This window comes from Hyperolius riggenbachi, chromosome 2, assembly GCF_040937935.1.
Source record: "Hyperolius riggenbachi isolate aHypRig1 chromosome 2, aHypRig1.pri, whole genome shotgun sequence".
NCBI lineage: Eukaryota > Metazoa > Chordata > Amphibia > Anura > Hyperoliidae > Hyperolius > Hyperolius riggenbachi.
Window position 1 is genome coordinate 141009426 of NC_090647.1, and position 22885 is coordinate 141032310.

The 22885-nt window shown below is 47.5% G+C and overlaps 1 protein-coding gene across 1 annotated transcript in view; it reads left to right on the plus strand.

Moving 5' to 3' along the window:
* The first annotated feature begins 4654 nt into the window (after positions 1-4654).
* The window catches only part of PTGES3 (prostaglandin E synthase 3), a 38561-nt gene continuing 20330 nt past the window's right edge, over positions 4655-22885 (plus strand). Inside the window, exons 1-2 of the mRNA XM_068267558.1 lie at positions 4655-4817; positions 19922-20035. Of these exons, the coding sequence (XP_068123659.1) occupies positions 4816-4817; positions 19922-20035 (116 nt within the window). The 5' untranslated portion in view covers positions 4655-4815. The remainder of the gene's footprint in view (positions 4818-19921; positions 20036-22885) is intronic.

Sequence of the window (22885 nt, forward strand, 5' to 3'; positions counted from 1 at the left end):
AAGCCGCATCTACACGAGTATCAATCGAGCCGCAAAGATCCGACAGGACGGATCTCCGCACCGCCGATTCCCTGCTCGATCCCCGCGAGGGGACAATGGCAGGGAATCATGCGGGAGATAAGCGGCGCCGGCGGGGACGAGCGGGGAATCGAATGCGAGCGGGGACGCGGCGGGCACGCGGAAGAGGCGATCCGGCGGCTAATCGAGACGCCGGATCGCTGCAATGTCCCATGGTGTAGATGGGGCTTAAAACTCAACAGCATACAGCCCAACTTTTTGAGATCAGAAAGAGGGACACTTAAAGGAATACTTAAGTCAAAAAAAAAAAATGACATTTACTCACCTGGGGCATCCCTCAGCACCCCGAAGCTGGATGGTGCCCTCGCAGCCCCGCTCCGATCGTCCTGTCCCCGCCGGCGGCTACTTCCGTTTCGGCGACAGCCGCCGACAGGCTGGGAACGCGGCTGATTTTCCGCGTTCCCAGCCGCTGCTATCACTCTCTATGCTGCTATTGCATCTATATAGACGCTATAGCAGCATAGAGAGTGATAGCAGCGGCTGGGAACGCGGAAAATCAGCCGCGTTCCCAGCCTGTCGGCGGCTGTCGCCGAACCGGAAGTAGCCGCCGGCGGGGACAGGACGATCGGAGCGGGGCTGCGAGGGCACCATCCAGCTTCGGGGTGCTGAGGGATGCCCCAGGTGAGTAAATGTCATTTTTTTTTTTTTACTTAAGTATTCCTTTAAGCTACATCCTTAATTATGCCCCCCTACACACACACACACACACACACACACACAAAGCTACATCCTTAATCATGCCCCCCTACACACACACACACACACGCACGCACGCACGCACGCACGCACAAGATTCCATAAGAAAAATATGTTGTTTTATAATTCAAACCAAACTGGTCCTTTCTATCCTGGTTGATTTTCCATCATATTAACATTTGAAAACAAGAATATATATCAATTTAAAGCATGGGAACAACATTGAGAGTCAATTAAACACATTTTCAGTAGAAAAATACATACATTTATATAAATCTTTACATCAGTTCTGACTGAGGGACAAATGAAGAAGAGAGAGAGAGACAAAGGGATTTGGTTTCCAAAGAGGGACTGTCTCTCCAAAAAAAGGGACAGTTTGGAGCTATGCTCAACAGATATCCTCCAATAGTGTAAAACAACCCTTTATTATATTACTAAAATGAGCAGTAGTATACTTCCATTAAAATGGATTAATACTTTTTATGAGCATCCTTCAAGCGTTTCTCCATGGCCCTGATGAGTCTGGATGGTGCCCTCGCAGCCCCGCTCCGATCGTCCTGTCCCCGCCGGCGGCTACTTCCGTTTCGGCGACAGCCGCCGACAGGCTGGGAACGCGGCTGATTTTCCGCGTTCCCAGCCGCTGCTATCACTCTCTATGCTGCTATTGCATCTATATAGACGCTATAGCAGCATAGAGAGTGATAGCAGCGGCTGGGAACGCGGAAAATCAGCCGCGTTCCCAGCCTGTCGGCGGCTGTCGCCGAACCGGAAGTAGCCGCCGGCGGGGACAGGACGATCGGAGCGGGGCTGCGAGGGCACCATCCAGCTTCGGGGTGCTGAGGGATGCCCCAGGTGAGTAAATGTCATTTTTTTTTTTTTACTTAAGTATTCCTTTAAGCTACATCCTTAATTATGCCCCCCTACACACACACACACACACACACACACACAAAGCTACATCCTTAATCATGCCCCCCTACACACACACACACACACGCACGCACGCACGCACGCACGCACGCACGCACGCACAAGATTCCATAAGAAAAATATGTTGTTTTATAATTCAAACCAAACTGGTCCTTTCTATCCTGGTTGATTTTCCATCATATTAACATTTGAAAACAAGAATATATATCAATTTAAAGCATGGGAACAACATTGAGAGTCAATTAAACACATTTTCAGTAGAAAAATACATACATTTATATAAATCTTTACATCAGTTCTGACTGAGGGACAAATGAAGAAGAGAGAGAGAGACAAAGGGATTTGGTTTCCAAAGAGGGACTGTCTCTCCAAAAAAAGGGACAGTTTGGAGCTATGCTCAACAGATATCCTCCAATAGTGTAAAACAACCCTTTATTATATTACTAAAATGAGCAGTAGTATACTTCCATTAAAATGGATTAATACTTTTTATGAGCATCCTTCAAGCGTTTCTCCATGGCCCTGATGAGTCATCCATGACGAAACGCATAGGGTGGAGCCTGGAGACACGCTGGACACCTTTGCTAATTAGGAAGGAGAGTTATGAGATTGTGTCCATCCTTAGGAGACTTGCTGGCTGTTTGTAACCGTGGTGACCCGCCTGCTACCTCTGTGATGTGCCTGCTTTCATGTATTTTAATGTAAGCACACTACTGCTCATTTTAGAAATATATTAAAGTTTTTTTTACACTGTTGGAGGCTATCTGTTGAATTTTAGATCCTATTGGAGGGCTAATGTGCAATTGAGAAAGAAGCCATCTGGTTAGTGTGACTCACAAGGGGCGGGACCATTTTCCTCCTGCTGGAGTGGGTACACATATGCTAGGTACACACTATGAGATTTTCTGTCAGATTTTCCGTCAGATTGATTATTTCCAACATGTCCGATCTGATTTCCGATGGATTTTTGATCATTTTCGACTGTTTTCCGTTCACTACTATTGGAAATCGCTCAGGAAACGATAGGAAATTGATTGGAAAACAGATCGGACATGTTGGAAATAATTGATCTGACAGTAAATCTGCCAGAAAATCTCATAGTGTGTACCCAGCATTATTAGATAGCTGTGATTACTGTGGTGGTTCATTGTTTAAACGGCTTCAGGCACTAAGGGCTCTATTCATAAAAAAATTTGTGGCGAAAATACTCGTGGAGGGAAAATACTGCATCAGTATTTTAGACTTCTGGGTGGGCATTCATAAAAATGTTGTCAGCTGCGATCGCAGAGCGGAGATCTCCCGCTGAAGCTCAGCTCTTCCATACTGCCACAGGGGATCGCATGGCCCCGGGTGTTTTTTTTTTTTTTTTAATACAAATTGTTTTAGATCATGTAGCTAGCACCCTCTGATCCCCCCGATCGCCTACCTTATACATACCTCCCCCCGTAACCCGCGATGGCGCAGCCTCTTCAATAGCCTTCAGGCAACGCTATGGGGAGGACCGGGACTGCGCATGACTTCATGATGTCATATCCGATCATCACCATAGCGGCGACAGAAGCTGTTTGGGGGAAGTTGCGGTTCTCACTGGATCGTGGCTAGGTAAATATAGCCGGCGGCAATCGGGGGGATCAGAGCGGTGCCGGGAGACTTGGGGCACATGTGTAGTGCTAGCTAAACTATATAAAACAAGTTTGTAACAAAAATTTCCCTCCCGTGGACGCATGGCTGCAAAAATTGACCGCCAGGGAGGTTAAAGGACAGAGTAAAAAACAGGATCTACTTACCCGGGGTTTCCTCAAGCCCCTGGTGGCTGATATGTCCCTTGCTGCAGCTCCTCCATATTTTGGCAGTTAAACTGCTATTCAGGAAATGCTGTTGAAAACAAAGAAAACTCTGAAAATACCCTATGAGGAAATGGACTGGCTCAAAACCTGTTGGTTCTGTCAGATTTTAACTGCCTACTTTTTTCGCAACAGTGGTCCTTTAACTTTGAGGCAGGGAACACACTTGACTGTTTTCGTACGCGTTTTCTGCACAGAAAAACTGAGAACCCATGTTAATCAATGTGCTAGTACACACTTGCTGTGTTGTTCGCGCGCAGAAAAAAAACTGACATTCTGCATCCTGATTCTGCAGATTTTGGCAGTTTTCTCTATCAATTACATCAGCTGCTGTGAAAAAACATGCGCGTTTTCCTGCATGGAAACACACTTAGTGTGCAGAAAAAGTATGCATAAAAACGCGCGCGGAAAACTGAAAGTCAAGTGTGTTCCCTGCCTAAGAAACAAAGAAAAAGTTAATTGCATATGGCCTATTTAGCTGAACTCATCATCTGTAGGAAGGCCCTGACTACAACTTTTTTTTTGTATATTTGTATTTTTTGCAAACTACACGCAACCTAGAAAACAGCAAATCAAATTCAGCAGTTAGGGCCTTTTTTCACTAGCCTGCGATTTGCTTCTGATCGCAAGGTACATGAAACTAATGGAAACTGCAGCAGCAATTTCCATTAGTGCGATCCGATTGCGATGCGATTTTTGTCAAATCGCAATCATCGTCCTGCCGCGTTTTGTATGCGATTGAGCTGGACTATAATGAATATAGTAGCTCAATCGCAATCGCATGGTGGAAATTGAAACGCGATTGCGATCGCAATCGCGATCGCATTTCATAGTGGAAAAGAGCCCTTACCGCACTGCATTTGTTTATGTCATTTCCAAACTGCAGCATGCAATTTGCACAATTAGCATCACATCATCATCCGTCCTCGAGGCACGCCTAGCAAATATTTTACGAGAAACTGCTGGAACATTACAGGCGCTTTGTACACGCGCACTGCGCCCCGCCTCCTCACTGTTCCACCGCGATTTCGTTATTAGCAGCCTTTGAGGGCGGGGCTCGGCTTGATTCCACCTACTTTCAGTTGTGTTGCCGCGAGACTGTGTGCGGTCAGCCTCAGAATGAGTTGGAGACGAGTCCCCGCCCGTCGCTTGGTGACGTCACGCAGGCCCGGGAGAACGCGGGGAGGAGCAGGGTAGCGTGCGGCGGACACGACGAGAGGAGCAGCGTGGAGCGTGTGAGGAGAGCCGGGGGAACTGCAGCAGCAACATGTGAGTAAGCGGCGGCAGAAGGCTTTCTCCACAGTGCGCGCCGGATTGCGGGCGCCCGCCATGCTTTGGGCTGGGGGAAGTGGGAGTGCCGCACCTCATAATGCTCCGGGCCCGCTCAGTGACTGAGACCGGCTAGTCACGGGTTCCCCAGTGTGGGCGCAGCTTGCTCCCGTGTGAGAGAGAGGTCAGGCTGGGGGAGGAGGAGGAGCCGCTCCCGGCTCTCCAGCTTGCATCTCCTCCAGAAGCTTCTTTGAGCCCGCAGCTGCTAATCCGCTTACACGGCCATTCTCCCCAGCGCGCATCTCGTGCTGGCCCTCACCTGGCATCTGCCATGAAAGGGGGGGGGGGGGGGGGGCATGGCTCAGCTTCTACTACACGGCCAGGCGAGCTGCGAGGCTCCCCTCCTGCAGGTGGCTGTGCACGTTACATGTGCAGGGAGTGATTCCATCAGTTAATACTCGTGATCAATGGATCGTATGCTGATCTATAAAATATTTTTATGCAGGCCAATCACATTCATTGTTATCTTGAGGTTAGACGAGGTGGTGAATGTCTATTGGTGAGGCACATCGCATTGTGTATAGCCAACTGCCTGAAATATTTTCAGAAACCAGTTGAGAATGATCAGGCAGAAAAAACCATGGTGTTTTGCTTTCCTGACTGATCAGTCACATGTCAAGAAATCGAAAGCAGTAATTGCTTGTAGATCCCACACATTTCTTCCCATTTTACCTTGACTATGGAACCATGTGCTAGTCTAGTTTAGGGGGGCCCAATAATTTGTAAGAAATGGGGGAGGGGGAGGAAACTAAAATTGCACACCAGGACCCTTGTGTGACTAAACGGACACTGGTCTATATTAGGGGCCCAGCAGGAAACATCACATTGAACAGTTTGCTAATTACAGCACCGTGTACAGCAAGATGGCAGAAAAGTGTGGGTGTACCTTACTACATCTTAACCACTTACGGACCAGGGGATTTGCATATGTGCTGGGTGGGACCCTAAGCCCCCAGAAACAGATCACGTTGCGGGCAGGGTGCTCAGACTACCCCCCTTTTTTTCCCCACTAGGGGGATGTCCTGTGGGGGGGTCTGATCGCCGCCGCCTGTTTGTGCCTTGCGGGGGGAGGCTCCTCAAAGCCCCCTCCGCATTGCTATTCCGCCCTTCTCTCTATGGGCGGCCACTGATAGGCTTCAGCCTATCAGAGGCCGGGGATTGCCAATCTCCTTTAGGGCGCTGCTGTGACAGCAGCGCCGTGCGATGTAAACACCGGGGATTATGTCCCGGGTGTTTACATTTAGCCTGCGATCGGAGGCTCGCAGGCTGTTCACGGAGGCACCCTCCGTGAACTGACAGGAGACTGCCCCATAGAAACCCACTTACGACCAGCCACCGCCTATCGGCGTTAGGCGGTTGTCAAGTGGTTAAAGAGAGCCCGAGGTGGGCTCAAAAAAAAAAAGTAGGCTACCTGATCCGCAGGGCGGAGCGAATCAGGTAGCTGCAAAAAAAAAACGTTACTCCTGTGGCCGGCAATGGCCAACTTTCACTTGCGTGACCCCTGGGTCACGACGCTGCACTGAGTCTGTGCTGTCTCATAGCGCACAGGGAGGTGGGGGAGCGGCAGGAGGAGTGGCCAGGGGAGAGCTGCCCACGGCAGCTCAGGAAACCCTGAAGCAATTCCCCTGGCGGGCGTTTTAAACAGGGAGTTCCTCTCCCGTGTTTACCTCTGAGTTGGCGACAAATGTTGTCGCTAAACTGGGGGGGAGCAGAGAGCGGCGGTTGGGGACACGGCCATGTCATTAGTCAATGAACATGGCTCTGTTTCCCATCTGCCCCCCTGAAGATCCACCTCAGGTTCTTTTTAAGTTCCAATCATGTTAGCAGGATTTCCCTATGAGGTTTCCTGTTGTCTCCTAATTACTACAAATAAGCGCACAGCAATGCAAGTGAATGAGAGCGCTTTTTTTAGTGCATAGAAACTCTTAGCAAAGGGCTTTGGAGATGCTTTTTTTTTACCCCATATGCAAAAAAAATCAAATTGACAACTGCTAGATCAAATAAGTGCATGCAAAAGGCATGGGTCTGCTTAAAAAGCGCTTTGAAATGCGCATCAATATATGCAATTTAATCATGCGCCTAAAGGCTCATACACACATCAGACTAAAGTCTTTGGAAAATGAAAGATCACAGACCAATCTTACCACCCTTTATGTAGTATGAGAGCCATACGCTACAGTCTTTTCTATGGAGCTGAACTCCACATCAGAAAAAAATCTTTGCAAGATGCTGCACACACAGATGCTGTACAGACACAAAAGATCAGTATCTACAAAAGATCTGTTCCTGCCAAAAATCCATTCCTGCAAATTGCAATGGTAGTATGAGATCTGCAGATCATCATACACACATGATTTAACTGACATTCATCTGCAGATCAAGAAATCATCCGCAGATCTGAAAATCCATCCTGGTGGATCTGAACTGCAGATGAATGTCAGTTAAATCGTGTGTATGATGATCTGCAAATCTCATAGACTATCATTGCAATTTGCAGGAATGGATTTTTGGCAGGAACAGATCTTGTGCAGCTACAGATCTTTTGAGTGTGTGCAGCGTCTTGCAAAGATTTTTTTTCTGATGGATTTCAGCTCCATAGAATAGACTGTGTAGAAATGCTCTCATACTACATGAAGGGTGGTAAGATTGGTCTGTGATCTTTAATTTTCCAAAGACTATAGTCTGATGTGTGTATGCACCTTTAGTATGCTTTTGAACACACCCAATGTGATCAAGACCTAAGTGGTTGCAACCATATTGCAGAGAACAGTAAGCTGCCATGGGTTCCCAAGTAGACTAGCTCCAATACGCCTGTAAAAAATGAAAGTAAAGCAAATTGAGTTTCCTTGTGTGGCAGGTAAAGGATACCAGAGCCGTAAGGCTCTAGTAAAAATGGTAGATGTAGGTGTTAAAAAATACATACTGGCCTGCTCCTCTTGGTCCCCTCCATCTGCCACCGTTCTTGTAGTATATATGCCGGTGTCCCGGCGACTGCTGACCTTTGCCCCGGTCATACTGCACCACGCATGCGCAGTATGTCCTTCGCTTCTGGACGGTGCATAGTTACAGGTGCATAAGCACGCTGACACCTCTGTCTCCTCCGTGCTGTGTGCGCTCCACTAAAGCAAGCGTCACATGCAAAGTGGAGTCACGCTGGATGCTAGTGAATTGGGGGGGGGGGCTTATTTTGCACGGGGGATTTAGAGCGCTCGATATTGAAACTATTTTTTAGTAGCAATGGCTAAACAATGTAAATGCTATGGGGCATGTGTAGTTTTACATTGTTTAGTCATTGCTGCTGTAAAAAAGTGCCCCATATTGAAACTAAAACCCTCTCCGAAAGAGTGCTAGCATCCAGCACGACTCCACTTAGCATGGGAAGCTTGCTTTAGTGGAGCGCGCACGGTGGAGACTGAAGTGTCAGCGTGCTTCTGCACCTGCAACTATGCACCGGCCAGAAGCAAAGAGGGAAGGACATACTGCACATGCGTGGCGCAGTATGTCCGGGACAAAAGGTCAGCAAAGTCGCCGGGACACTGGCATATACACTACAAGAACGGTGGCAGACGGAGGGGACCAAGAGGAGCAGCCAGTATGTACTTTTTACCCACTGCATCTACCATTTTTAAAAGAGCCTTGCGGCTCCGGCTGTTAAAGGGATATTTAACCACTTAACGACCGCCTAACGCCAATAGGCGTTGGCAGGTCTTATTATTATTTATTAGATTTATATAGCGCCAACATATTACTCAACGCTGTACAATAAATAGGATTACAGACAATAACAGGGTTGACAGAACAATACAGGTAACAGACCATAGATACAATACAGGTAATAGCAATAAGATACATACCACAATGCAGATAATAGGACAATGCCAGATAATAAACTGGAATGATAGTGGTAAAAAATTACCAGTTCTTAAGTGGTTTTCCATGGAAACGGCCGCTCGAGCGGCCTTTCCATGTCAGTTCACGGAGGGTGTCTCCGTGAACAGCCGGAGAGCCGCCGATCACAGCTCGCCGGCAAAATGTAAACACGCGGGGAAGAAATCAAGGCAGATCGGCGATCCCCGGCCTCTGATTGGCCGGGGATCGCTGGCATATGATAGGCTGAAGCCTATCCTACAATGCGCAGGACAGATATCCGTCCTGCGCAGCCCATGGAGGGAGGGACGGAAAGGGAGTGCTGAAAACGCTGCGGAGGGGGGCATTGAAGAGCAACCCTTCCCCCCCCCCCCCCCCCCCCCGGAAAGCGCAGCAAGCCAGCAGCGATCAGACTTCCCCCCCCCCCCCCCCCCCCAGCAGGACATCCCCCTAGTGGGGAAAAGGGGGGGTAAGTCTGATCGCCCTGACATAATCCTAATCTGTGCTGCGGGCTGGAGAGTCCACGCAGCACAGATCAGGCAAAACACCCCTGGTCCTTAAGTTTTTAAAGCAGTACAAAGGAGAAAAGGGAGACTGCTACGCTCACGTGTGTTGCCCAAATGGGAGCAGGGAGATCAGATGCTAAAAGCCCCGCTGCACCACATGGTAGGGTGAAGTAGAAAATCTTTAATCTATATCAGTGTTACAGATAAAAGCCTATGCGTATGGGCGGCTCCTTAAAGGGATACTTAAGTCAAAAATAAAAAATGATTTTTACTCACCTGCGGCATCCCTCAGCCCCCTGAAGCTGTATGGTGCCCTCGCAGCCTCGCTCCGATCCTCCTGTCCCCGCCGGCGGCCACTTCCGGGTTCGGCGACAGCCGCTGACAGGCTGGGAACGCAAGTGATTCTCCGCGTTCCCAGCCGCTATATCACCCTCTATGTTGCTATAGCGTATAACATATACACTTTTGCTGCATAGAGGGTGATCTAGCGGCTGGGAACGCGGAGAATCACTCGCGTTCCCAGCCTGTCAGCGGCTGTCGCCGAACCCGGAAGTAGCCGCCGGCGGGGACAGGAGGATCGGAGCGAGGTTGCGAGGGCACCATACAGCTTCAGGGGGCTGAGGGATGCCCCAGGTGAGTAAAAATCATTTTTTATTTTTGACTTAAGTATCCCTTTAATCATAGCTTATAAATACATGTGTTGCACAGATTATATAGTGTGTATGGCCACACCCCTAGGGGTGTCCATCTTGGCCTTAAAGTTACATACATCAAAATCTAAAAATGGTGTGAACCAATACAATACATATAAAACTACATTTAAAAACACATGAAAAAACTGCATCAAATTGTCGCAACTCGTTCATTACAAGGGCTCTGTTTAGGCTTATAGCGGCTTACACGGTAAATGACTGCCTTGAAGGACAAGAGAAAGGGGGGAAAGGGGATTAAGGGGATGCAGGCCAAAAGCAGGAAAAAGAGACACAGAACTAGATGATTGGTCGGTGAGACGAAGAGCAGAGAACAAGAGAGTTCCCCCTGTACACCTTTAAGGTAGGGACAGCAGAGACTAGACCTATGATAGGCAAAAGAACACTTATTAGTTATTTGTCATAGAATGTATTAAGGTCCAATCTAGAATTAAGTCCCAGAGGGGAACGTGTCCCTAATTTCCAAATCCAAAAGGCCTCGTTTTAGAAGCCTCTTATATAGATCTCCCCTTATAGTGTTACTCTTTCTATACCTTGGAACCTGAATACTGACATGTTGCTTAAAGAGGAGCTGTTAGGTATAAGGTCTCAGAGAAAATAAACACATATATCAGTAGCTAAAGATTGGCTGTACTTGCATTACATATGCATTTCACTGTCCACGTTTGGATTTCACAGAATTTGTATATAGTATATGCAGAGATAGATGCTCCTGACAGCTCATGGCAGGCTCCATGTTTTTCTGTCAAATGTGTCGTCATGTCCTGCCTGCTTCCTGATCACAGATAAGCTTGTACTAAATAACACAGTGTGCAGTGAATATTAATGAGCCATGTGGCTAGGAACAATAGCTGACTCCTGCAGTGTACTCTGCCCAAGATTTATCAGTGCTAAGCGATTACAAGCTGCTGTAACATCTCATTAGCAGCCGAGGGGAGAGCCCCAGAATGCTTTGCAGTATGGTATGCGGCTTGCGTCTTCTTAAGAATAACAGCCTTGCTGATAAGCACACAGAATTTGTATATAGTATATGCAGAGATAGATGCTCCTGACAGCTCATGGCAGGCTCCATGTTTTTCTGTCAAATGTGTCGTCATGTCCTGCCTGCTTCCTGATCACAGATAAGCTTGTACTAAATAACACAGTGTGCAGTGAATATTAATGAGCCATGTGGCTAGGAACAATAGCTGACTCCTGCAGTGTACTCTGCCCAAGATTTATCAGTGCTAAGAGATTACAAGCTGCTGTAACATCTCATTAGCAGCCGAGGGGAGAGCCCCAGAATGCTTTGCAGTATGGTATGCGGCTTGCGTCTTCTTAAGAATAACAGCCTTGCTGATAAGCACACAGAATTTGTATATAGTATATGCAGAGATAGATGCTCCTGACAGCTCATGGCAGGCTCCATGTTTTTCTGTCAAATGTGTCGTCATGTCCTGCCTGCTTCCTGATCACAGATAAGCTTGTACTAAATAACAGTGCAGTGAATATTAATGAGCCATGTGGCTAGGAACAATAGCTGACTCCTGCAGTGTACTCTGCCCAAGATTTATCAGTGCTAAGCGATTACAAGCTGCTGTAACATCTCATTAGCAGCCGAGGGGAGAGCCCCAGAATGCTTTGCAGTATGGTATGCGGCTTGCGTCTTCTTAAGAATAACAGCCTTGCTGATAAGCACACATCAAAGGTAACTGAGATTTTTATCTTCACTAATTGCTTTTGGGCTTCCTTCTAAACTGTTTAACACAGGAGAATAGAGGTTTAAATTAGCTTCTGCAGCCTGACAGTTACTCTTTAAATGGACAAAATAAAAAATGTCTGGAAGACGCTAGAAGCACTGGTGATATAAGCAACATTTCTAAGACCTCTACCGGCACCATTATAGTGCTCTGAGATTCTCTGGCGAAGGGGACGAGTGGTGCAGCCCACGTACTGTATCTCACACTCCACGCAAATAACCAAATAAACATTACAAGTTTGACAGTTAATATACTGTCTCATGTCGTAGCTGTTATGCCTGCAGAGTGAGACCACTTCACATGTTTGGTTGTGAACTCTGCAGTACCTGCAGGTTTTATACCCACACCTGTAGGAACCCTTTTGTGTTAGCCAAGTGGGCTGGGGCCTGTCCACACTAGGAGATAGGCTCGTGCCCAAAGTAGGTACCGTATATACTCGCATACAAGCCGAATTTTTGACCCCCAAAAAGGGGGTCAAAAGTTGGGGGGTCGGCTTGTATGCGAGTCTTCCCTGGTGGTCTAGTGGTGGGTGGTCGGGTAGTCCGCGCCCCGCTCCCCCCCCTCCCCGCTCCCCCCGCGGCCGCCGCTGCTATTTTACCTTCTTAGACAGCGGCCGCTTCCTAATCCGCGTTCCTCTTCTTTCTCACCGAGTGTCAGTGTATCACAGCAGCGCGCCGGGCGCTGCTGCTGTGACGATGCAGGGGGCAGGAAAGAGCGGTTCCCTTGGTAACGGCGATACAGATCGCCGTTATAGGGAGCCGCGCTATTTCCTGCCCCCTGCATCGTCACAGCAGCAGCGCCCGGCGCGCTGCTGTGATACACTGACACTCGGTGAGAAAGAAGAGGAACGCGGATTAGGAAGCGGCCGCTGTCTAAGAAGGTAAAATAGCAGCCGCGGGGGGAGCGGGGGGGGGGGGGAGCACTACCCACCTATGCTGGGCACTATACTGGCTAAACTGGGCACTATACTGGCTAAACTGGGCACTATACTGGCTAAACTGGGCACTTTACTAGCCATACTGGGGCACTATACTGGCTAAACTGGGCACTATACTGGCTAAACTGGGCACTATACTAGCCATACTGGGGCACTATACTGGCTAAACTGGGCACTATACTGGCTAAACTGGGCACTATACTGGCTAAACTGGGCACTATACTGGCTAAACTGGGCACTATACTGGCTAAACTGGGCACTATACTGGCTAAACTGGGCACTATACTGGCTAAACTGGGCACTATACTGGCTAAACTGGGCACTATACTAGCTAAACTGGGCACTATACTGGCTAAACTGGGCACTATACTAACTAAACTGGGCACTTTACTAGCCATACTGGGGCACTATACTAGCTAAACTGGGCACTATACTAGCTAAACTGAGGCACTACCTACCTATACTGGGCACTATACTGGCTATACTGGGCACTTTACTAGCTATACTGGGCACTTTACTAGCTATACTGGGCACTATACTAGCTATACTGGACACTACCTACCTATACTGGGCACTATACTAGCTATATTGGGACACACTGGGGGGCTGCACCAATCCAGCATTTCCTACCCCCGGCTTATATGGGGGTCAATCATTTTTCCCTGTTTTTTCAGGGAAAAGTTGGGGGGTCGGCTTATATGCGGGTCGGCTTATATGCGAGTATATACGGTACATGTCGTGAAGAAAAGCCCTCTGTCAGGACAGCATGAAGTTTTGGATCCGAATGTAGGACAGGCAAATGCTTTTTGATATTTATAATTTTATTATATTCCAGGCTGTACAAGGTAACAAAATGTATGCCTTTATGTTGTCTATCCCTACGGTAGGATCCAGGAGTAAGTAAATCTGTTGTTTTATGCAGCACCCGATCTCTTACTTTCGTGATTTGATCCTCCCTATACCCTCTGTCAAAGTCTGGATTGTACCAAATCTAACTCTTGTAGTTTGGTGGAATCGGAACAGTTTCTCGCTGCTCTGATCATTTGACCATATGGGATGGATTTTAGTGTGTGTTTGGGATGGCAACTTGTTGCTAAAAGCAACGAGTTGCCTGCACATTCTTTTCTAAAAGTTCTGGTCTGTATCCTCCGTGATGTGACCTGGCCACTCAGTGAGATCCAAATAGTTAGTTTCAGTGGCACTATGGGACATCTTGAAGGATAAGTTGAGGTCATTGCAATATGTCAAGTTTAGATAACTCCTGCTCAGGACCTCTCCACACTAGCAGCAGATCTATATATCTAGCATACCAAAACAAAAAATCTGAAAAGGGGTTACTCTCCAAAGATGCGGAGCTCCTCCCACCATCCCATATACAGGTTTGCAAGGGATGGGGAGAACTTGGCTCCAATAGAAGCTCCGCATCTTTAGAGGTAGTACACCCCATCAAACATAAACTAATTCCGGCTAAGGAGATGGTCCACTGCTAGGAGGAGAAAGTAAATGACCCATATTTTTTAAATGTGAAAGTCTAGAGCTTTAAGGGCTAGTTTGAGGAATATAAGGAGGCCACATCCATTGTGACCCAGATGAAGGATCCCTCCCATTGTAGGGATTCTAAGCTCAACAATAAATGTGTTGTATCACGCAAGAAACCCGGAAGGCGACGCACCAATGGTTGGAGGCATCCGTCCACCCACTGTCCAAGACGCTCTCCCAAGGAACCAATGCCGGCCACTATAGGGCGGCCCTTGGCAGGAACGTCAGGTTTATGGACCTTAGGGAGGTAAGGGAAAATGGGTACGACAGGCTCCTCCACCAAAAGGTAGTCCCTCTCACTGAAAATTCCTAGGGAGACCCCTAAATTTAGAAGTTGAAGTTGTTAAAAGGATACCAATCAATTAAAGCGAACCGGAGGCAGAGCTGAAAAAAAAAACCTATCTAATGCAACGCATCTTCCGGATCCTGACGAGCCACTTCACGCTCTTCTCCGCCTCTCCATTCTTCCGCCGGGTGAAAATGGGTAAAAAAAAATCCAAGATGACTGCGACCTGAGAAGTGCTTCCCAGGGTAACGGCACATGTCCAATTTTAGTGCATGAGGGCCTGAACTTAGAGCATGCTCCGTAGCTCCTCTTGTGCACTTTTTTTTTTCATTTTACATTGCAGGAACGGAAGTTGGGGAAGAAGTGGTGAAGGGGCGTTCCTGACGCCTGAGAGGGCGTTCTGCTGGAGTCCCTCTCAGGCAAAGGAGGTCCCTTCTGCATTGCAGATATCGACATTCGCAATGTCTAATTATTGGCGGGGTAGCAGCGGTCAGGGGGACCCAACAACGGTAGGGAAAGGGCACAGAGGCATGTGATTATATCACGAACATGCCTCTGTGTCCAAATATTCATAGACATTCCGCCTCAGGTACACTATAGACATTCCGCCTCAGGTACACTTTAAGACCTAAAATGGAGGTATGAAGTGGAACAGAGTTTCTCTTTTACAAGTCTACGATTTTAGTGGCATAGTTTCCAATGAATGCGTTTTATTTGTAGCCAGTTCCAATCCCCCAAAATTTGTATAGCTTGCTGCAGATTTTTTGACCGCGGAGGTTTCCCATGAAATGATAGTCAGTTACTCAAGAAAATTTGCATGAAATAACATGGAAAAAACACGTGACATTTAATATCCTTGTGGAAATGGGGCCTTAAAGGACTTCCGAGGCGAGCGGGATAAAACAGTTTTTTCCTTACCTGGGGCCTCGTCTTGGTCCTTCGCTGCAGCCCGGTCCTCCGCATTGTCCTGTTAGCCATCCGTAATGATCGCGACCCTGCCGGCGGATCGGCTCTTCTGCGCTATCTGGCATGCACCGTGCCTTCGCACAACTACTGCGCATGTGCAGTATGCGCCAGATGACATGGGCATTAGTGCCGGTGCAAAAGTGCTGACCTGCCGCTGGGGTCACTATCATTATTGGGGGGGGGGGGGGGCAGCAGGACAGTGAGGAGGACCGGGGCAGCAGCGAGGGACTGAGATGGCTGCGGGGGACTGGAAGAAGCCCCAGGTGAGTAAAATCTGCCTGGAAGTCCTTTAATTGCCATTTTCCCATAGAAGTTGCTAATTTTTGAAGAGATTATTTTGACGCACAGATTTCACTGCAAGTTGTTCATATTTTTCATCATATGCTATTTCAGTTGGGTTTGTAACTGTCTAATTTTAAAGAGAAACCGTAACAAAGAATTGAACTTCATCCCAATCAGTAGCTGAGACCCCCTTTCCCATGAGAAATCTATTCCTTTTCTCAAACGAATCGGGGGCTCTGTATGGCTGATTTTTGTGGTGAAACCCCTCACACAGTGTGGTGTCAGCGCCTCACAGCACTGAGGTACTGACATCACTGAGGGAGCCTTGTTGCATTGTGGGAAAGAACAGCTGTTTCCAACTTCCAAAAAAATGCAAGCAGCATCTCCTCCTTTTAGTGACATCACCTGCCAGCAGTAAAAATATCACCATGTGATAAATGCCAGAATGTAAATCAGGTAGAGGAAAGATTTTCCAATGGGTAAACACTGACTAAATAATTTATACATAAGTATTGTAAAAATGTAGCACTTTATTTTTCACAGGATTTCCTCTTTAACCTCTAGCCGACCGCGTCACGCCGGCGGGCATGGCCCCGGCGGCAACCCCAGGACCGCCTAACGCCGATCGGCGTAAAGTCCTGGGGCTCTGTTTTGCAGGAGATCGTGCGCATCACCTGCTTGGTGAGCGGAGCTTCAGTCTCCGAGCGGCGGTTGCCGCTCGGGAGACAAAATCACTGATACAGCGCTGCGATCAGCACGGCTGTCCCCTTCAGAGGCACAGGCATGATTGGCTGTCATAAGCTGAAGCCTATGACAGCTGATCACATGGATTGGCTGGGGGGGAGGGAGGGGGGAATAGAATAGTTAAAAACACATTTTTATAAAAAAAAAAAAAAAAAGACAAAAACAAACATCTGGGGGGCGATCAGACCCCACCAGCAGGAAGCTCTGGTGGGGAGAAAGGGGGGGGGGGGGGGGGGGAATCACTAGTGTGCTGTCGTGTGGCCCTGCAGCTTGGCCTTAAAGCTGCAGTGGCCAATTTCTCAAAAAATGGCCTGTCTTTAGGGTGGGGTTCAATACTGCAGTCCTCAAGAGGTTACAGGACTACTATCGCAAATCATTTTATTTTTCAATTACCTCACAGTAGATATATCATGTATATAAAAGCCTAAAGGTGCCCATACACTCGTCAGATTGGCAGAAGATAGATAAGAAATGCATCTGATGATCTATCTGATGCGTTTTTAGAACATTTTTTACCAGGATAGAATTCCAATAGATTTCAGTTTGAAATCTGTTGAAATTCGATCTGATGGCATTTTTTTGCCATCAGATTTCCATTAAGGCCAATGCAAACTGATAAGCAATCTCATCAGATCGACCTAAATTTTCCACCCTGCTAGTTCGATGGAAATCCATCGAAATCGGCCGTCGATCGGTCGATTGGCCAACCGATTTGCGATCGATCGACCGCGATCGATCGGTCGGCCAGAAAATCGGCTGAGTGTATGGGCTGCTTTACTGTGTCCTTCCATTCATGTGGTGTAAAGAACCGCTTTGTAATGAGCCGGTTCTCCTCTCCATTCATGCTGCTCATTACAAAGCAGTTCTTTACACCACATGAATGGAGGGGAGAACCGGCTCATTACAAAGCGGTTCATTACTCTGGAAGGCAGACCCGCAGGGAATGGATGGAGAGGGAGAGCTTCTTCTTGCGCTGACAGCCGCCTCCCTCAATGCCTGCGGGCTGCCTGAGTGTGGGGGTCCTTCTGGGGTAGGCTAATGAAGGGGAAGACAGGCAGCAGGTAAGACAGCATTGTACAGTTTTGACAGTTATTAGGGAGAGCAGGGCTTAAACCAACTGTTTTTTTTTTTTTTTCCCCTAATACCTGACAAGGCTCCCCCTGCTATTACTTTTTAGTTACAAAAGTCCGTCAGCGTTACTTCAGGGACTGACGGATACAGGCTACAGTGATATATGGTAAATAAAAGGGCCATGGCAAACATTTTAAAAACACCGTAATGCTTCTGTATACATTATATATCTACTCTGAGGTGATTGAAAATGAAATGATTTTCGATAGTAGTCCTTTAAGCAAATTTCATTCTAAAAAAAAAACGTAGTTAACCCTGGGGGGGGGGGAAAGTTTCATTTCGGGCTTCCCCAAGCCACCTGCAGTTTGACGGCGGGAAACCAAGGAAGAGGACACGTTGCAGGAGGCCGACTGACAGTCGGCTGAAAACAAAACTAAGCTGCCTTGGGGGACCGGAAGATGCTTGAGGAGCTGTGAGGGCACATGACGCTGCAGGGGGCTTGGGGAAGCCCCAGGTAAGCAAAATGAACCCCCTCCTGTGTACACACACATCTAACCTTCAAGAACAAGCAACACCCATGCTAACCTAGAAATATAAAAACACATATTTAAGTAAATAATACTACTACTTACATAACAGATGTATTGTGCTATCCACATGATTCCTGTGAATTTTATAAAGGAAAAGCAGAAAATCCTATTGTAGGCAGTGGTCATTTTGCCAAGCTAATGCTGACATAATAACCTACCTGACTCTTGTTTCCCCCCTCCCTTCTCTTGCTCATTGTGTATTCATTATCTGCCCTCCTCCCAGAGTCTTTTTTTTTTTTTTTTTTTCTTCTCCAATCGTTGAGTCACCTTAACCTTGCTGAGCAGAGTTGTTTCAGATAAGAAGCTAAGCTGGAAAATGGAAGAGGAGGAATATATTATAGATAAAAGAACCCCCAGCATGCAACTGTTTGGCACTGACTACTAAAGGGCCAGTGCTCTTTAAAGAGAACCCGAGGTGGCTTTGTATAACGTTAGTGGGGCACAGAGGCTGGTTGGGCACACTAACACCAGCCTCTGTTGCCCCATTGTGTGTGTCAAAGACCCCCCTGCTCGCCGCTATCCTCCCCGCAGTGCTGGCGACACGCAGCGCGTCGCCAGCACAATGTTTACCCTAGCGCTGTCTGTCAGCGCTGCTCCCCCGCCTCCTCCGCATCGCCGCTACCCGCCCTCGTCCCTTCCCTCCAATCAGCGTGAGGGAAGGGACGAGGGCGGGTAGCGGCGATGCGGAGGAGGCGGCGGAGCGGCGCTGACAGACAGCGCTAGGGTAAACATTGTGCTGGCGACACGCTGCGTGTCGCCAGCATTGCGGGGGTATAGCGGCGAGCAGGGGGGTCTTTGACACACAATGGGGCAACAGAGGCTGGTGTTAGTGTGCCCAACCAGCCTCTGTGCCCCACTAACGTTATACAAAGCCACCTCGGGTTCTCTTTAAGTATGTGATAACTCCAAACCATAACAGCAGAAAGTTTTAAATGCAGGATTAGCATCTTTATCACTTAACCTCTTGCCGACCGCGTCACGCCGCGGCGGCAGACCCAGGACCGCCTAACGCCAATTGGCGTAAAGTCCTGGGGCTCTGTTTTGCAGGAGATCGCGCGCAGATCTCCTGCTTGGGGGCGGAGCTCCGCCCCGCCTTCGGTCTCCGAGCGGCTATTGCCGCTCGGGAGACTGTTAGACGGCGTGATCGCCGTCTATTTACTCTGTGCAGCGCTGCGATCAGCAGCAGCGCTGCACTGGGGACAGCCGTGTGACACGGCTGTCCCCCTGGGGGACAAGAGAGCGATCGGCTCTCATAGGCAGAAGCCTATGACAGCCGATCGCCGTAATTGGCCGGCTGTGGGGAGGGAGGGAAGGGATTTAAAGGAAGAGGGTTTTTTTTAAAAAAAAAGCGGCAACACAAATATTTATTTAAAAAAAAAATAAACATGGGGGGAGCGATCAGACCCCACCAACAGAGAGCTCTGTTGGTGGGGAGAAAGGGGGGGGGGGAATCACTCGTGTGCTATGTTGTGCGGCCCTGCAGCTTGGCCTTAAAGCTGCAGTGGCCTTTTAAACTAAAAATTGCCTGGTCACTAGGGGGGTTTAGCCCTGCAGTCCTCAAGAGGTTAATACACTCAGACCAGTTGCTGTTGAAATTTGATTTTTATGATAATACCGCTTGCTAAATATGGTTTGGGAGTTCATGGATTGTGTTCAGTTTGCATTCCACACAGTAAAATTTACTTTTTCTAATTATTGTATTGAATTTGTGCATTTTTATTTTATTATTTTTGTGTGAGACCTGTTTAGTAGAGGAACTGCGGGAACATTTGTAGTCTTTCTATAACTGCAATTCTTACCTTCACAGGCAACCTGCATCAGCTAAATGGTACGACAGGAGGGATTATGTATTCATTGAATTCTGTGTTGAAGACAGCAAGGAAGTAAAAGTAGACTTTGAAAAGACTAAATTTACCTTCAGGTAAGTGGGTTTTTACATTTTTATTCATTCAGTTTAGTTACGTGCTTTACAGCCTCCAACAAAGGAAAACTTTCTTGTAAATAAAATTCAAGGGCTTTGCCTTTTATTTCTGGGTGGGGATAATGAATTTGAAACCTGAATACTGTGCATGAATACTGGTAGTTCTCCACTTCGATGTGTCATTTTTCATTTTACGATGCAGTTCACTGTATGCCATTAAAGCAAATCTTAAGCGGAAAAAGTATACTGTATAATGAATTGCATGTGTAATACAGATCAGGAATAGAACATGGGTAGCAAAGAAAAGTCTATTTTTTTTTTTGTTATATAGCTTTTTATTAATCACATAGCATCATTCTGTCACAGTTGTAGATTTTAACGGCACTCTGTCATTCAACTACTCGAGGACCGCCGTGTTACCCCCCCCCCCCCCCCCCCCCTAGTGACCAGGCCATTTTTCCTAATTGGGCCACTGCAGCTTTAGGGGTTTGCGGCAGGGCCATACAACTTGGCACACAAGTGAGCGGCGATCGCCGCTGGGAGACTGATGGGGGAGCTCCGTCATTCATGCGGTGATGCATACGGTCTCCTGCAATCCCCGCCCGCAGCCATTCACGCCAATCGGTGTGGAGTGGTCCTGGGGCTTCCACCGCGTTCATGCCAATTGGCATGGATTGATCAGCTAGGGGTTAAACTATAATCTTTTTAAACTATAAAGCAGAGCAGCAATAATGACTATTTGAACTTCCCTGTAGTAAAACCCTTAAAGGAAACCTTAACTGAGAGCGATATGTTTCCTTTTAAACAATACCAGTTGCTTGGCAGTTCTGCTGATCTCTTTAGTTGCAGTAGTGGCTGAATCGCACACCTGAAACAAGCATGCAACTAATCCAGTCTGACTTCAGTCAGAGCACCTGATCTGTGTGCTTGTTGAGGGGCAGTGGCTAAAAGTATTAGACAGGATCAGCAGGAGAGTCAGGCAACTGGTATTTTTAAAAGGAAAAATCCATATCCTTCTCAGTTTAGGTTCCATTTAAAGACAACTGAAGTGAGAAGGGTATGGAGGCTGCCATATTTATTTCCTTTTTAAAGAGACACTGAAGCGAAAAAAAAATATTATTTGTATGTGTAGCACAGCTAAGAAATAAAACATTAAGCTCAGATACATCAGTGTAATTGTTTCCAGTACAGGAAGAGTTGAGAAACTCAAGTTGTTATCTCTATGCAAACAAGCCATTAAGCTCTCCAACTAAAGGTAGCCATACACTGGTCGATTTGCCATTAGATCAACCAGCTGACAGATCCCTATCTGATCGAATCTGATCAGAGAGGGATCGTATGGCTGCCTTTACTGCAAACAGATTGTGAATCGATTTCAGCCTGAAACCGATCACAATCTGTGGAGCCGCCGCTGCTGCCTGCCTGCCCCCCCCTGCGCATACATTACCTGACGCTGGCTCCCGGGCATCTTCTCCGCATCTTCTCCACGCTGCACCCGCTCCATCCCGGCGCTTCCTGTGTCACTCCGTGACCAGGAAGTTCAAATAGAGCGCCCTCTATTTGAACTTCCTGGTCACTGCAGTGACAGGAAGCGCCGGGATGGAGCTGGTGCAGCGCGGAGAAGACGCCCGGGAGCCAGCGTCAGGTAATGTATACCGGATCGGCCGCCGCTAGCGACGCGCTCCCTACCCGCGGGCGATCGAGGGTAATTTCCCGCACGGTGCGATCGGCGGGTGCGTTTAGCGCGAACGATTGGCAGCAAATTCGATCCCAGGATCGAATCTGCTGTCGAAACGGCCGCGAATCGGGCCAGTGTATGGCCACCTTAAAGGGGAACTGAAGAGAGAGGTATATGGAGGCTGTCATGTTTGTTTCCTTTTAATCAATACCAGTTGCCTGGCAGCCCTGCTGGTCTATTTCTCTGCAGTAGTATCTGATTAAAACCAGAAACAAGCATGCATCTAGTCTTGTCAGATCAGACTTATAAGTCTGAACCACTGAAACACCTGATCTGCTGCATGCTTGTTCAGGGGCTATGGCTAATAGTATTAGAGGCAGAGGATCAGCAGGGCTGCCAGGCAACTGGTATTGTCTAAAAGGAAATAAACATGATAGCCTCCATATACCTCTCTTCAGTTCCCCTTTAAGTTAGTCGTGGAGAGGGCTGTTATATGACTTTTATTATCTCAACTGTTCCTGGACTGTTTACTTTTCCTCTGCTAGAGGAGAGGTCATTACTTCACAGACTGCTCTGAAAGACTCATTTTGAATGCTGAGTGTTGTGTAATCTGCACATATTATAGAATGATGCAATGTTAGAAAAACCAGTATATACCTGAAAATAAAAGTATGAGAATATTTTCTTTGCTGCTAATCTTCTAGTAATTATTCATAGTGCACAACACTATATCATATATTTTTTTTTTTTTCGCTTCAGTGTCTCTTTAAAGAATACCAGTTGCCTTACAAGCTGCTGATCTTTTTGGTTGCAGTAGTATCTGAGCACTGCACCTGAAACGAGCATGCAGCTAAACTTGTCAGATCTGATGTCAGAAACAACTGATCTGCTGCATGTTTGTTGGGGGTCTATGGCTAAAAGTATTAGAGGCAGAGGAACAGCAGGGCTGTAAGGCAACTGGTATTGCTTAAAAGGCATTCTCCATATAACTTCTGCAGTCTCCATACAACTTCAATTTAGTTGTCCTTTTAAAATGCAAAGAAACGATGACAGCTTGAGATAAGTGCTTCAGAAAACAGGGCCATATTTGACCCAGTGGGGTGAAGAGCTCAGAGAAGTTTTTTTGCATAGATAACTCAAGTTTTTATCTCTTCCTGCACTGGAAAATGACT